Source organism: Equus caballus, chromosome 15 (genome assembly GCF_041296265.1).
Source record: "Equus caballus isolate H_3958 breed thoroughbred chromosome 15, TB-T2T, whole genome shotgun sequence".
In the NCBI taxonomy this organism is placed as follows: Eukaryota; Metazoa; Chordata; class Mammalia; order Perissodactyla; family Equidae; genus Equus; species Equus caballus.
Window position 1 is genome coordinate 84538556 of NC_091698.1, and position 12457 is coordinate 84551012.

Below are 12457 nucleotides of genomic sequence, written 5' to 3' on the forward strand. Positions count from 1 at the left end.
GGGTGGGTCTGATCTTCAGTTGAGTTTGTGGAAACACTAACCTGGTATTCGGGTGGGGTGGGGGGGATTGAATTTTTACAGGGTGATGTTGTAGGTCTAGAGCGGGGCGGGGGAAAGACCGAGGTGATGGTGACCGAAGGTGTGACTACAGTTGCCTACACACTGGATGAAGGCCTTATCGAGTTTGGAACAGCCATTGATGACGGCAACTACACTCGGTGAGGGGCTGGGCTGATAGCTAGCAAGGTGGTAGGAAAGTCTCGTTCTGAGAGAGGAGGACCTGGGATGAGTTGTAAAACTGGCCATATCTAAAAACGACCTGGCGATCCATGGAGGAGACTGGACGAGAAGGGCAAATAAATGCCTGGCCCTCCCCTCCCCTCCCCCATGACCCCTATTCCTCCGTGTCTTCCTGACCCTGGACTCATCCCTTGTGCTTTTCTTCCTTCCCTCTCCAGGGCAACAGCCTTCTTGGAGACTCTGGAAATGACCCCAGAAACAGAGGCAATGTGGAAAACCTTGAGTAAACTGGCACTAGAGGCAAGGCAGCTACACATTGCTGAGAGGTGAGGTAGACTGTAGAAGTGAGGTGCCAGGCAGCCAGGAGGGCTGAGCACGTGGGTGTCTTACCTGTGGGCTGCTCCTGCTCAGTGTTCAGGCATTGCTTCCCTTCCCATGCCAACAAATGTCATAGAACCCTTCCATAGTACACTTATTCCAAACATCCTCCCATCCTAGATTATAGAAGTATGTCTTTTATTGTTTTTTGCTTCCCCTTCTTGTAACTAAGTGCCCCTTCAAAGTTTTGAACACCCACACCCTGCAATCCATGCATGGATGTGTATGTTCCGAGTATAGTATAGGAGTGTAGTTAATAGGACAAGCTTGGGACTGACACTCTTTGAGTTCAAATTTTGGCTCCATTTACCAACATGTGTAAACTCAGAGTGGTTAACTAACCTTTCCAAGCCTTGGTTTCTTGATTATCTCTATGTAAAATGGGGATAATCATTAAATTTACCTTGTAAGATGGTAGAGAAGAATGGTAGTGGTAGTGAAGAAAAAATCAGAGAATCTGTGCAAAGAGCTACTATTTTGGCTAGGAATCATCCTTGATCCCTTTTTCCCCATACTCCCCGTGGCTAGACTATCAGCAAGTTCTCGGGACTCTGATCCAGGGTCTCCAAAACATATCCTGAGTCTCTTGGCCAGCTCTACCATCTCCACCCTCGAACAGACCAGCCCCATCTCCTACATGAAGTATTGCGAAGCCTCTTAATTAGTCTCACTGATCTGTTCTTATACCCCTATGATCCATTTATCCCGTAGCAGCTGAGGTATTAAAAACATAAATTAGATTATGTCATTTTCTTGCTCAGAACCTTCCAGGAGCTTACTATTACACGTAGTATAAAACCCAGACTCCTTTCCATTTCCTAAGGCTCTACAATATTGGCCTCTGCTTCCTTCTCATACCAGCCACCTACTTGCCCATTCGTCTCCAGCCGCACTGGCATCCTTTTGGCCCTTTGAGTGTGCCCAGCTCACTCCTGCTGCACTAGGTGTTCCCTCTGCCTGGAATAATTTTTGCTCATCTTGCCATGACTGGCTTTTTCTTATATTCAGGTCTCAGCTCAAATGCCAGCTCCTCAGATAGGCCTTCTCTGACTACCAACTTAAATAGTCACCTCAGTGACTGTCTATAATGTCACACTATTTTATTTTCTTTTTTATTCTCTCAAATTATCTTTGTTTACTAATTATGTGATTTCATTAGAAAGTAAGTTCCCTGCGATCAAGGCCCTTATCTGTCTTATCCCCTTTGTGTCTCCAGTGGCAAGAATAGTGCCTGGCACATTACAGATGTTCAGTCTGTATCTGCTGAGCCAATGAATTGATGATGATCCTATAATAACATTACAGTTACTATTATTGCTTCCATACTATAGGTGCTTTTCTGCTTTGGGCCATGTAGCAAAAGCTCGATTCCTGCATGAGACGAATGAGATTGCAGATCAAGTGTCTCGGGAATATGCAAGTATTATCCCCCCAATTCATTCAGTCTCTCAAGCTGAGATTTCTCTTAATACTCAGCCCCATGATTCCTAGCTTTCCAGTCGTGACTAATTTACACTGCCCACCTCACCTCCACCCTCAGGTTGGCCCATTTTAGAATTGCTTGCCAAACCTCAAGCCTCTAAGCCCTGTGAAATTTTTCCCAAGTCTTTTAGCTTCCATGTCTCTCTGGCCTTCCTGTCTCAGCCCACATAGACAGACTGGCTCCTGCAGCTCCAACAGAATAACCAGAACTTCCATTTTCCCTGCAGGGTGGAGAAGGAACGGACTTTTATCAGGTCCGAGCACGTCTAGCCATGCTAGAGAAGAACTACAAGCTAGCTGAAATGATCTTCTTGGAACAGGTAATGGGAGAAGAGGAACCATATGGAAGAGGGGATCAGAGGGGCAAAAAGGCAAGGCAAACTCAGGAGAGGAAAGAGCACTGGTCAGTTGGGCTTCCATAGGTTTGGGGAGAACTTTTAGAAAGGTTTGTACAGGTACTTTCAATCGTCCTTAATTTCCTCCTCTGTGTTAGTCCTTATAATTACATCTTTCTTTCCTAAACAGTCCACTATCTTCCCCTGTGCTCCAGAGCCTGTCTTTGCAATTCTTGTGCATGGAGATAGATCCAGGTTTTGTGGGCCTTGAAGTTTATACAATTTGAGGAACCCTCTTTAAGAAAAATTGCCTGGGAAGGGGCCTCTGCAAATAAGGTGCCCTAAAACTTAGCTTCTTTTATTTGCACAATAAATCCACCTCTGCTTGTACATAAGTAAAGGGTGAGGCTTTTAGCCCACATGGGCTGGCATCTTAGGCAGGCTCAGGAGAGCTTGCTGATTTCTCATCCTCGTATCTTCTTGGTGTCCCTCTTTCCTCTGCCCGGCTTCCTCTAGAATGCTGTTGAGGAGGCTATGGACATGTACCAGGAGCTACACCGTTGGGATGAGTGTATCGCTGTGGCTGAGGCCAAGGTACCAGTTCTGTCTTCTCCACAGTTATTCAGATCTTGGTTCCACTAATAGCAGAAACCTCCTCTTGTCAAGAAGGCTATAGGAACTGGAACAGGGTTGGGGCTGGGGCCTGATATGGTGAGGAGTTAGGACATTGGTGACTGGGAGGGTTTCCATTGCTGCAGTGGGATTGGAGAAACACTGGAAGCAGCAGGGTAGGAAGGAGCAGTGTGACTTCTAGTTCTTCTCTGTTGTATGTCCAGGGGCACCCAGCCCTGGAGAAGCTGCGCCGGGGTTACTACCAGTGGCTAATGGACACACAGCAAGAGGAGCGAGCAGGTGAACTGCAGGAGAGCCAAGGGGATGGGCTAGCAGCCATCAGCCTCTACCTCAAAGCTGGGCTACCTGCCAAAGCTGCTCGGCTGGTGCTGACCCAAGAGGAACTGCTGGCCAACACAGAGCTGGTAGAACACATCACCGCAGCGCTTATCAAGGGGGAACTGTATGAAAGGGTATGGCTGGCTTCCTATTCCTATCACTTATCTCCAGGGCTCAGTGCCCCTCTCATACTCAGAGGAGTCTTGGAGTGCATAGTCCTTCCCGACTGGTGGCTAAATCTCTTCCTTTTGGGACTGATACTTGATTCTTTGTGTAGTAGGGGTATCATTGTAGTAATATGGTATGTGTTAACAGGCAGGTGATCTTTTTGAGAAGATCCGAAATCCACAGCGTGCCCTAGAGTGCTATTGTAAAGGCAACGCATTCATGAAAGGTACCAGCCACCTACAATCCATCCATCACTGTTGTAGACTCTTGCCCAGTCCCCCAACTCCTATTTTGTGCATCTATAGCCAGGTCGACAGGCTTTAGTTCTCCATTCCTCTACTTCTCACCTATATCCCACACCTCATTTCCCTGTCTTACTTTTCCTGAGTCCCTTCCCTAGAAGTCTAAGCTGAATGCTGTCTCTATCTCTGGCAGCGGTGGAGCTGGCTCGGTTGGCATTCCCAGTGGAGGTGGTGAGACTGGAGGAGGCGTGGGGGGACCACTTGGTGCAGCAGAAGCAGCTTGATGCAGCCATTAATCATTACATTGAAGCCAGGTATGGTGGTATGGGGGTGCAAAGGAGATTTGGGAATAAGGTGAGAGGTGATGGGGCAAGTAAGGGCACCAAGGCCTAAAAGAAAAGAGATCTCAAAATGTAGGTTGGAGTATGCTTTTGAGGTGTCTCTACCTCTGTCCATCTTTCTCTTTCCTCACACATATTTATGCCTTTCCTAAATATGCCAGGTGCTCCATTAAGGCAATTGAGGCTGCCCTGGGTGCCCGCCAGTGGAAGAAGGCAATTTATATATTAGATCTACAGGACCGGAACACTGCGTCCAAATATTATCCTCGTGTGGCCCAACACTATGCATCTCTGCAGGAGTATGAGGTGAGGCAGAGCCCCTTTCTGCAGCCTGAGGCAATGAAGTACAGGATAACAGGGAGAGAATCTAGAAGAGGAAGTGGGGGCCATCTCAACATATCCTTCTTTCTGGGGCCCAACAGTTCACCACCCTGAATGAGAAAAAAAGAGATTTACTTCCCCTATTTCATTCCAACATGACACAGACCCCTCTCCCAGATACAGAAAGTAAGTCGCTAGCTCTCTTCGTGTGCCAGCATGAGTGATTCTTCATGAATAACTCCAACGTAGTTACAGTATAGAATTGCCTGGCATTGCAGAAATTGAGGCCCTCTTAAACGTTGATTGTATTTTCCTCATACTGTTTTGAGCTGGTCTTTTTTTCAAAACAGTAGAAAATCTGAGTCACCCATAGTCATCTTTGCTTCACTGTTATTATACGATAATGGTATCACAGGCTCTCCTCCATCCCAGCTGAGGTTTGTTCTTTCCTCCTACAGGCTGCTTTAACGCTGCTGCTCTGACCTTTTGCGTCTACCTCTCTCAACTACAGATTGCTGAGGAGCTCTACACTAAGGGAGACCGGACAAAAGATGCAATAGACATGTACACCCAAGCTGGCCGCTGGGAGCAAGCCCACAAGGTAGATAATGAGGTGGTTGTGTTGCCGCTTTCCTTAGTTTCTGACTTCCCCCCTTCACCAGGTCCCCTAAAAGCTGAGAAAGAGTTCCAAAATATAGTCTGGGTAACTTTGATCCCTAGCCTCCGGGAAAGGCAAGGATGAAGAGAGGCCCTTGTTCCCAAACCTGAAGAGAGTGAATGGGCTTGGGAGCTGGAGAATCTGATGTACCACTCCTGAAGCCCTGTTCACATTGGTAACTTCGTTCTCGCTTCTGCTCCCAGACCCCAGTGGGTACAGTAGGAGTAAGGTAATGGGAATGTATGCCCCCAGCAAAGGGTATCTCTGACCCTCGTGCCTTAGCAGAATATAGTTCCTACTCTGCTCCTTACAGACTTGGAATTCCCTGAACTGAGTAGGAGAGTGGCAGTAACCAAACTCCTGTGGTTGTTGGGAAAGTTCAGAGTTCCTAAGAAAACAGGTTCCCTTGAAGCCTCACTTCCCTGACTACTCTGCATGTCCCTCCGCTTCCCTTGGGGTACCTGGCTCTGTGAGGCTTCTCTGACTCTGTGCGTCTACATAGCTGGCGATGAAGTGCATGAGACCAGAAGATGTATCAGTGCTCTATATCACCCAGGCTCAGGAGATGGAGAAGCAGGGCAAGTACCGTGAGGCTGAAAGGTGAGCTGTGGCCCCAAAGGAGATGTGGAGGGAGATGAGGCTTCAGGGCTGGAGGAAGGGACAGGGTCTGAGGATATGTGCCTTCTGCCCAGAAAGCAGTGACAAGATCTCTTAGGACCCTAACAGCAGGAATCTGGGTCTAGGAGGTCCCAGCTGTATCTCCCATCCCCAGGCTATATGTAACAGTGGAAGAGCCTGATCTTGCCATCACCATGTTCAAAAAGCACAAGTTGTATGATGATATGATCCGGCTAGTAGGGAAGCACCACCCAGATCTCCTCAGTGATACACACCTACATCTGGGCAAGGTGAGCCCTTCTCCTGTTCTTGCCTGTCTCTTCCCCAAACAGGCTCCCCTTCCTCCTCTCTCTATTCTAACCTACCTTTCCCCAGGAGCTGGAGGCTGAAGGCCGACTACCAGAGGCTGAGTATCACTACCTCGAGGCCCAGGAATGGAAGGCAACAGTGAACATGTACCGGTCCAATGGGCTTTGGGAAGAGGCCTACCGGGTAAGGACTCCAGGCCACGCTCAGGAGTACATCCACCCTTCTTTTGCCACTCTCAACTGACTATCTAATTCTAAACTGGTTGTGAGCGTCTTTGAAAAATGTCCACAGCTAGGGCCGGCCCTGTGGCTGAGTGGTTAAGTTCACATGCTCCGCTTTGGTGGCCACAGGGTTTCACCAGTTCAGATGCTGGGTGCTGACCTAGCACCACTCATCAAGCCAGGAGGCAGCGTCCCACATAACAGAGCCAGAAGGACCTACAACTAGAATATACAGCTATGTACTGGGGGGCATTGGGGAGAAGAAGAAGAAGAAGAAAAAAAAGATTGGCAACAGATGTTAGCTCAGGTGCCTGTCTTACAAAAAGAAAATCTCCACACCTATACACAGTATTTTTCATACAGTTTTAAGGGTTTGTGGACTACCTGAAATCCATTCTTGGACCCTAAGCAAGTTAAGAGACCCTGAAACTTAGTCCTCTTCCTATTGTTCTAGAACAGGTACCTCATCCTTGTCAAAGCTGAAGTCAGATCAGAGATGAGAAGGGAGTAACCGTGTACCCCTGTGTTGAAGGATTGCCAGGTGGCTTTGCTTTACAGGTGGCCAAGGCTCATGGAGGAGCTAATGCCCACAAACATGTGGCCTATCTGTGGGCAAAGAGCCTGGGAGGAGAGGCTGCAGTTAGACTGCTTAATAAGCTGGGACTCCTGGAAGCTGCTATTGACCACGCTGCTGACAACTGGTGAGGCCCTAAGCCTTCTTCTCTCCATTGGCCTAGTTCCAGACAGAGCCTCCATATAGGGAAAGAAATGTGATGGGTAACTGAAAAGCATTTCTAAAAACTGAGGTGAGAGTGAAGAAATGTGGAAGGGAGAGATCCTTGAAAGGACTTAACAGAGAGGCAAGAATGAATTAGTAATTCTGCTCCTGTTCCCCAGGGGCTCAGAACAGTGTTTAATCTTTGGCTGGTCTATGGAGAAATGTGGAGAGAGAACAGCTTTTAAAGCTAAAATGCACTAAGCCAGTGACTTACTTCTGAGTAATGGAAGTATGATTCTGTTAAATGGAAAATGAACTTTTCTTAAGCAAATGTTACGAACACCAGTAGTCGTCCTGCCTCAGTCAGACTAAGGGTAGCCTGACTCGTTTTTGAGAGACTGTTTTTCTGCTAATGTGCATGTGGCTCAGAAGGAGGTGGTGGGAGCACCAAGAACCCTTCCTACCCCTGTCCAGGTAGTGCTGCGAGGCTCCCTCCTCCCTCCTGCTCCCTCCTTCCTCCCACTGTTTCACAGTCCGCTGGTCTTGGGGAAGCACAGGCCTTTCCAAGTGTCTTCTGATCCATGTCTTCCTTTACATCTCTCTGTGCTTCTCTGTCATTTCATATCAACTATCATTCTTAATCTTTCCCCTTTCCTCCTCTCAGTCCTTGCCCTGTCTCTGTTTTCTTTTGCCCGCTGTTTCTCTTTTCCTCTTATAAAAGGAAGTATTGAGTAGGCATACTTTATCTGCACCTTCCATTTCAGCTCCTTTGAATTTGCTTTTGAACTCTCTCGGCTGGCGCTCAAGCACAAAACCCCTGAGATTCATCTCAGATACGCTATGTACCTGGAGGATGAGGTATGGATGTGGTCCTTCTCCATTGCTTTTGACCCTGACCACAGAGCCCTCCTTTCCATCCCCAGCCCACTGCCCATCAAACCTCCTGTGTCTCTGGGTTGCCTGTGATCCCAGTCTCCTTCTCATCATGTGTGGCTGCCTTTCTCTCCCTCTAGGGTAAATTTGAAGAAGCTGAAGCTGAATTCATCAGGGCTGGTAAACCCAAGGAAGCAGTCCTCATGTGAGTTACCCCATAAATTCCTTAATTCTGTCCTCCCAGGCATAGCCCAGGATCTTACATTGTTATCTTCACCTTCATCTAAACCTAGTACTGATAAATCTCATATCCCCTCAATGACATGGCTGTTTGCCTGTCATTGTTGAGACTTCAATCTCATTTGGGAGCAGGTTTGTCCATAACCAGGATTGGGAGGCAGCTCAGCGTGTGGCTGAGGCCCATGACCCTGACAGCGTCGCTGAGGTGCTCGTGGGGCAGGCCCGGGGGGCCTTGGAGGAGAAGGACTTTCAGAAAGCAGAAGGGCTGCTGCTTCGGGCCCAGAGACCAGGCCTGGCCCTCAATTATTATAAGGTGGGTCACTGGATTCAGGGCCTTGAGGGGAGGGTCAGAGGAGATGAGAGCCCACAGAGTGCTACACTGACCCCTGGTACTGAGAGAGCTCCAGAAGGTTAGCATTTGGGAGGGGGAAGGAGAGATAATAGGAAGGAGAGAATCCAAGGACCCAGAGATCAGTGGCTCATAGCACCTGTGTGGCAGTGGGAAGCTGTCATGCCTGCCTCTGCCCTCCTCATACCTGGAAATCTGAGCAGGAGGCTGGATTATGGAGTGATGCCCTGCGGATCTGCAAGGACTACATGCCTGGCCAGCTGGAGGCTCTGCAGGAAGAGTATGAGCGGGAGGCTACAAAGAAGGGGGCCAGGTATGAAGCCAGGCGGCCAGGAAATGTTGGCAAGGTTGGAGGCTGGGTCACAAGGTGTACACAGGATAGGCCATGCTGCCCCTCCCCATTCCTGGTCACAAGCACTCTCCTCTCAACAGGGGCATGGAGGGACTAGTGGAACAAGCTCGACACTGGGAACAGGCTGGAGAGTATAGCCGTGCAGTCGACTGTTACCTCAAAGTGCGGGACTCAGGAAGCAGCAGCCTGGTGGAGAAGTGCTGGATGAAGGTGAGGCCTGTCACACATTTCCTGGCCCTCCGCTTCCCCAGGCCTCCATTCACACCCAGCATTCCTTCTCAGACATCCGTCTTTTTCGTCCTGTGTCTTTTTGTTTCAGTCAGGTAGCAGGTATGTAATGAGTGCTTGCTAGATGCTAGATCTAGAACCTATGAAGGCTACAACAGGGGATATAAGATAGAACTCTGACAACTAGAAATTGGGGGAAGTTAGACTAACACATGGCTCAATTAATTAATATTGTATCTGAGTGAAGACTAAAGTGTGTGATTCAAAATGGAGTTTAGAGAAAGGTGAGATCTCTGTGGGCTGAGGGCCTTGAGGAGGCTTTGTGAGGGAGGAGGTGGGCCTGGGACTGGAGCTGAAAGGGCAAATCCAAGCCTTGGAGCTGAGGCTAGAGGGAGGCCACGAAGAAAGCAGAGGCTCCTCCTCTACCCAGCAGCTCCTGAAAAGCAGCCTCTAGCAGAGTAAGCCCAGCCAATAGGTTTCATCAATTCTGAGACACATATATGATCACATTTTAGGACCTTTGAAATCGGGATACATCTGTAGTTTAAATGATGTGCCTTGGATTCAGGAAATATGGTATTAGGACTTATGAGGGGGCAAGATTGATCAGCCCCCTAAATAAAATGTTGGTGTGATGATGCCCCTGCAGAATTTCCCTTAGGTTTCTGAGGCCTTGTAATTGAAGAGCCCCTAGAAGTTGGAGGGGAAGGAAGTAGAAAGAAGAAGTGATGATTGCTTGTATGAGTTTAGCAGATTTTAATCAGCAAGTATTTACTAAGCATCTGCTGTGTCTTACTCGGGCATTGTCCACTGGGGTCTGTGTATGACTATACCTTCTTTGGATTAGTCAGAGGATGGCTTCCTGGATGGGGGCACTTTAAGCTTTGAAGGATTTGGCAGGTAAAGAAAGAGGCAAGAATAGGTGGGGGAAAGACCAGGAGGTTTAGCATAGACTATAGCTAAATTGGACCATATGGAAATTAAAATCTGCTCAGGATGTCAGCACCAGAATGGAAATAGAATGAGCTTATAGAACGCTTGGGTTTGTAGAATTGCTGAGTTTTAGGGTTGGAAGGTGTCTCCAAGATCATCTAGACCAGCACTGTCCAACTGAAAAATAATGCAAGTCACATAGGTAAGTCACACATGTAATTTAAAATTTTCTAGCAGCCTCATTCAAATAAGTAAAAAAGATACAGGTGAAAATAATTTTAACATATTTTATTTAATCCAATATATCTAAACTATTATTTCAACATGTAATCAATATATTTTACATTCTTTTTTTCATAGTAAAGTGTCTTTGAAATCCAGTGTGTATTTAAGCTTACAGCACATCTCAGTTGGGACTAGCCACATGTGACTAGTGCTTCTGTTCTGGACAGTACGTATCTACACTCACCATAACTCTTACAGATGAAGAAACTGAGGCTCAGAAAAGCCCAACACAAATAGTTGCAGAATGCCCTGGACTCATATTTTAGGAGTTCTTTCTCTATACCATGCTACCAAGATTCTGTTTGTGACAAAGACTTGAGAAACCAGTTTGTCAAAGGTGGCAGGACCAAATGCAGTGACCTCAGACAGCAAAGAGAGTGTCTGAAAGAAGATGAGCTGAGAGGAACAGATAGGTCCACTGATGGTCATTTAAAGGCACAATGGACCATGAGGCAGTTTTGGCCCAGGAACGTGGAAGGTGAGGGAGAGTGCAAGAGAGAAAGTTGGCAACTGGAGAGAAAAAATAGATCAGGCCGAGGAGCCCCAGCGGTATTTGTCTCTCCTACCCATTTCCATCTTCTGTTCAACCACACAGGCAGCCGAACTCTCCATCAAGTTTCTGCCTCCCCAACGCAGTCTGGAAGTAGTTCGGGCTGTAGGACCTCAGCTGATTGGAATTGGAAAGCACAGTGCAGTAAGTAGGGTGCTGGGACTGAAAAGAAATAGATTCTACAGAGATGGGTGGAATGGTGACATCTACACCCAGCAAAGTGTGTGAGGTGGGTTTCTTGGCACACATGGCATGCAGTTCTGGGGAAACAGGAGAGCTCACAGAGGAAAGACTAGGGAGTGAAGGGGAAAGATGGCCTCCAATCTCTGATTTCCCCCCATGCAGGCTGCAGAGCTCTATCTGAACCTGGACCTAGTCAAGGAAGCGATCGATGCTTTCATTGAGGGTGAGGAGTGGAACAAGGCCAAGCGTGTGGCCAAGGAGTTAGATCCACGGTAAGCTCACAACCCCTCCTCAGTGGGAAATTCTCTTTTACTTCCTTTTGTAAAGACTGGGCGAAAGTTCTCACAGGAAGGGTGTGCGTCCCTGGACCATGAAATGTGAGATCTGATACATCTTCACAGGTATGAAGACTATGTGGACCAGCATTATAAAGAGTTCCTCAAGAACCAGGGCAAAGTGGACTCGGTGAGACTTGCAGAGTTAGCAGGAGGCAGAAGGCTCAAGAGATTCTCTCCCTCTTCTCCGCCTCGTGTCATCTCTTCCCTCATGTAACTGTGTCTTTTCAACTGATCCATAGCTGGTGGGTGTGGATGTCGTGGCTGCTTTGGACCTGTATGTGGAGCAGGGCCAGTGGGACAAGTGCATTGACACGGCTACCAAGCAGGTACTGTTCTTTTCCTCCTGTTCCCAGCTCTTCTGTACGTTTTCCCTTGACTCCTCACCTGCCCGAGAGCTGTATCCGTCTTACTCCCGCCAAAGCTCAAACCCCAAAGATCTCTAATCAGCATCAGAGAGTTCAGTCTCTCACACTCTGAAGTTGGGGTCAAAGGCCTACCTGGGCCTGGCTTGTATATGCCCTTTGCCTCCTAAACAAATCCACACCTTCAACTCCCCACCCGACCCTCACTGTCTGGTCTTACTGATCCCAATCTCCCCATGCTTTTCCTTCACCCCTGGGACAGAACTACAAGATTCTGCACAAGTACGTAGCATTGTATGCGACTCACCTGATCCGAGAAGGTGGCTATGCCCAGGCACTGGCCCTGTATGTGCAACACGGAGCCCCTGCTAACCCACAGGTACCAGCCTGCTCCTTGGGGCGAATGTTTGCTCGAGGAAAGTCTTACCTTCTCTTCAAGAACTACCCATCTTGGGGCTGGCCCTGTGGCCGAGTGGTTAGGTTCGCACGCTCCGCTGCAGGCGGCCCAGTGTTTTGTTGGTTTGAATCCTGGGCGCGGACATGGCACTGCTCATCAGACCATGCTGAGGCAGCGTCCCACATGCCACAGCTAGAAGGACCCACAACGAAGAATATACAACTGTGTACCAGGGGGCTTTGGGGAGAAAAAGGAAAAAAATAAAATATTTAAAAAAAAAAAAAAGAACTACGCAGCCTCTCAGGAACTGTCTTCTCAAAGGATTCTTTCATTAGTATCATTCCCAGAGACCCCACCTAGTCTCTTCTGAAATATACAGCCTCTG

The 12457-nt window shown here is 48.1% G+C and overlaps 1 protein-coding gene across 4 annotated transcripts in view; it reads left to right on the plus strand.

Annotated features, from left to right (window-relative positions):
* IFT172 (intraflagellar transport 172) overlaps positions 1-12457 on the plus strand; it is a 32496-nt gene that overhangs the window by 16979 nt on the left and 3060 nt on the right. For 2 of the 4 annotated variants that reach the window (XR_002800251.2, XM_001502188.7), the window contains exons 17-40: positions 82-218; positions 459-566; positions 1950-2034; positions 2328-2420; positions 2952-3029; positions 3272-3520; positions 3702-3780; positions 3990-4110; positions 4299-4443; positions 4970-5059; positions 5619-5716; positions 5889-6024; positions 6110-6226; positions 6823-6965; positions 7747-7840; positions 7996-8060; positions 8228-8408; positions 8648-8757; positions 8877-9006; positions 10838-10936; positions 11138-11247; positions 11377-11440; positions 11553-11639; positions 11938-12054. Coding sequence is in view for 2 of the 4 variants with exons in the window: in XM_001502188.7 (XP_001502238.5) it covers positions 82-218; positions 459-566; positions 1950-2034; positions 2328-2420; positions 2952-3029; positions 3272-3520; positions 3702-3780; positions 3990-4110; positions 4299-4443; positions 4970-5059; positions 5619-5716; positions 5889-6024; positions 6110-6226; positions 6823-6965; positions 7747-7840; positions 7996-8060; positions 8228-8408; positions 8648-8757; positions 8877-9006; positions 10838-10936; positions 11138-11247; positions 11377-11440; positions 11553-11639; positions 11938-12054 (2736 nt within the window). In the remaining 2 variants the exon portion in view is untranslated. The remainder of the gene's footprint in view (positions 1-81; positions 219-458; positions 567-1949; positions 2035-2327; positions 2421-2951; positions 3030-3271; positions 3521-3701; positions 3781-3989; positions 4111-4298; positions 4444-4969; positions 5060-5618; positions 5717-5888; positions 6025-6109; positions 6227-6822; positions 6966-7746; positions 7841-7995; positions 8061-8227; positions 8409-8647; positions 8758-8876; positions 9007-10837; positions 10937-11137; positions 11248-11376; positions 11441-11552; positions 11640-11937; positions 12055-12457) is intronic. The other 2 variants (XR_011426143.1, XM_070235657.1) reach the window with 1 other exon arrangement.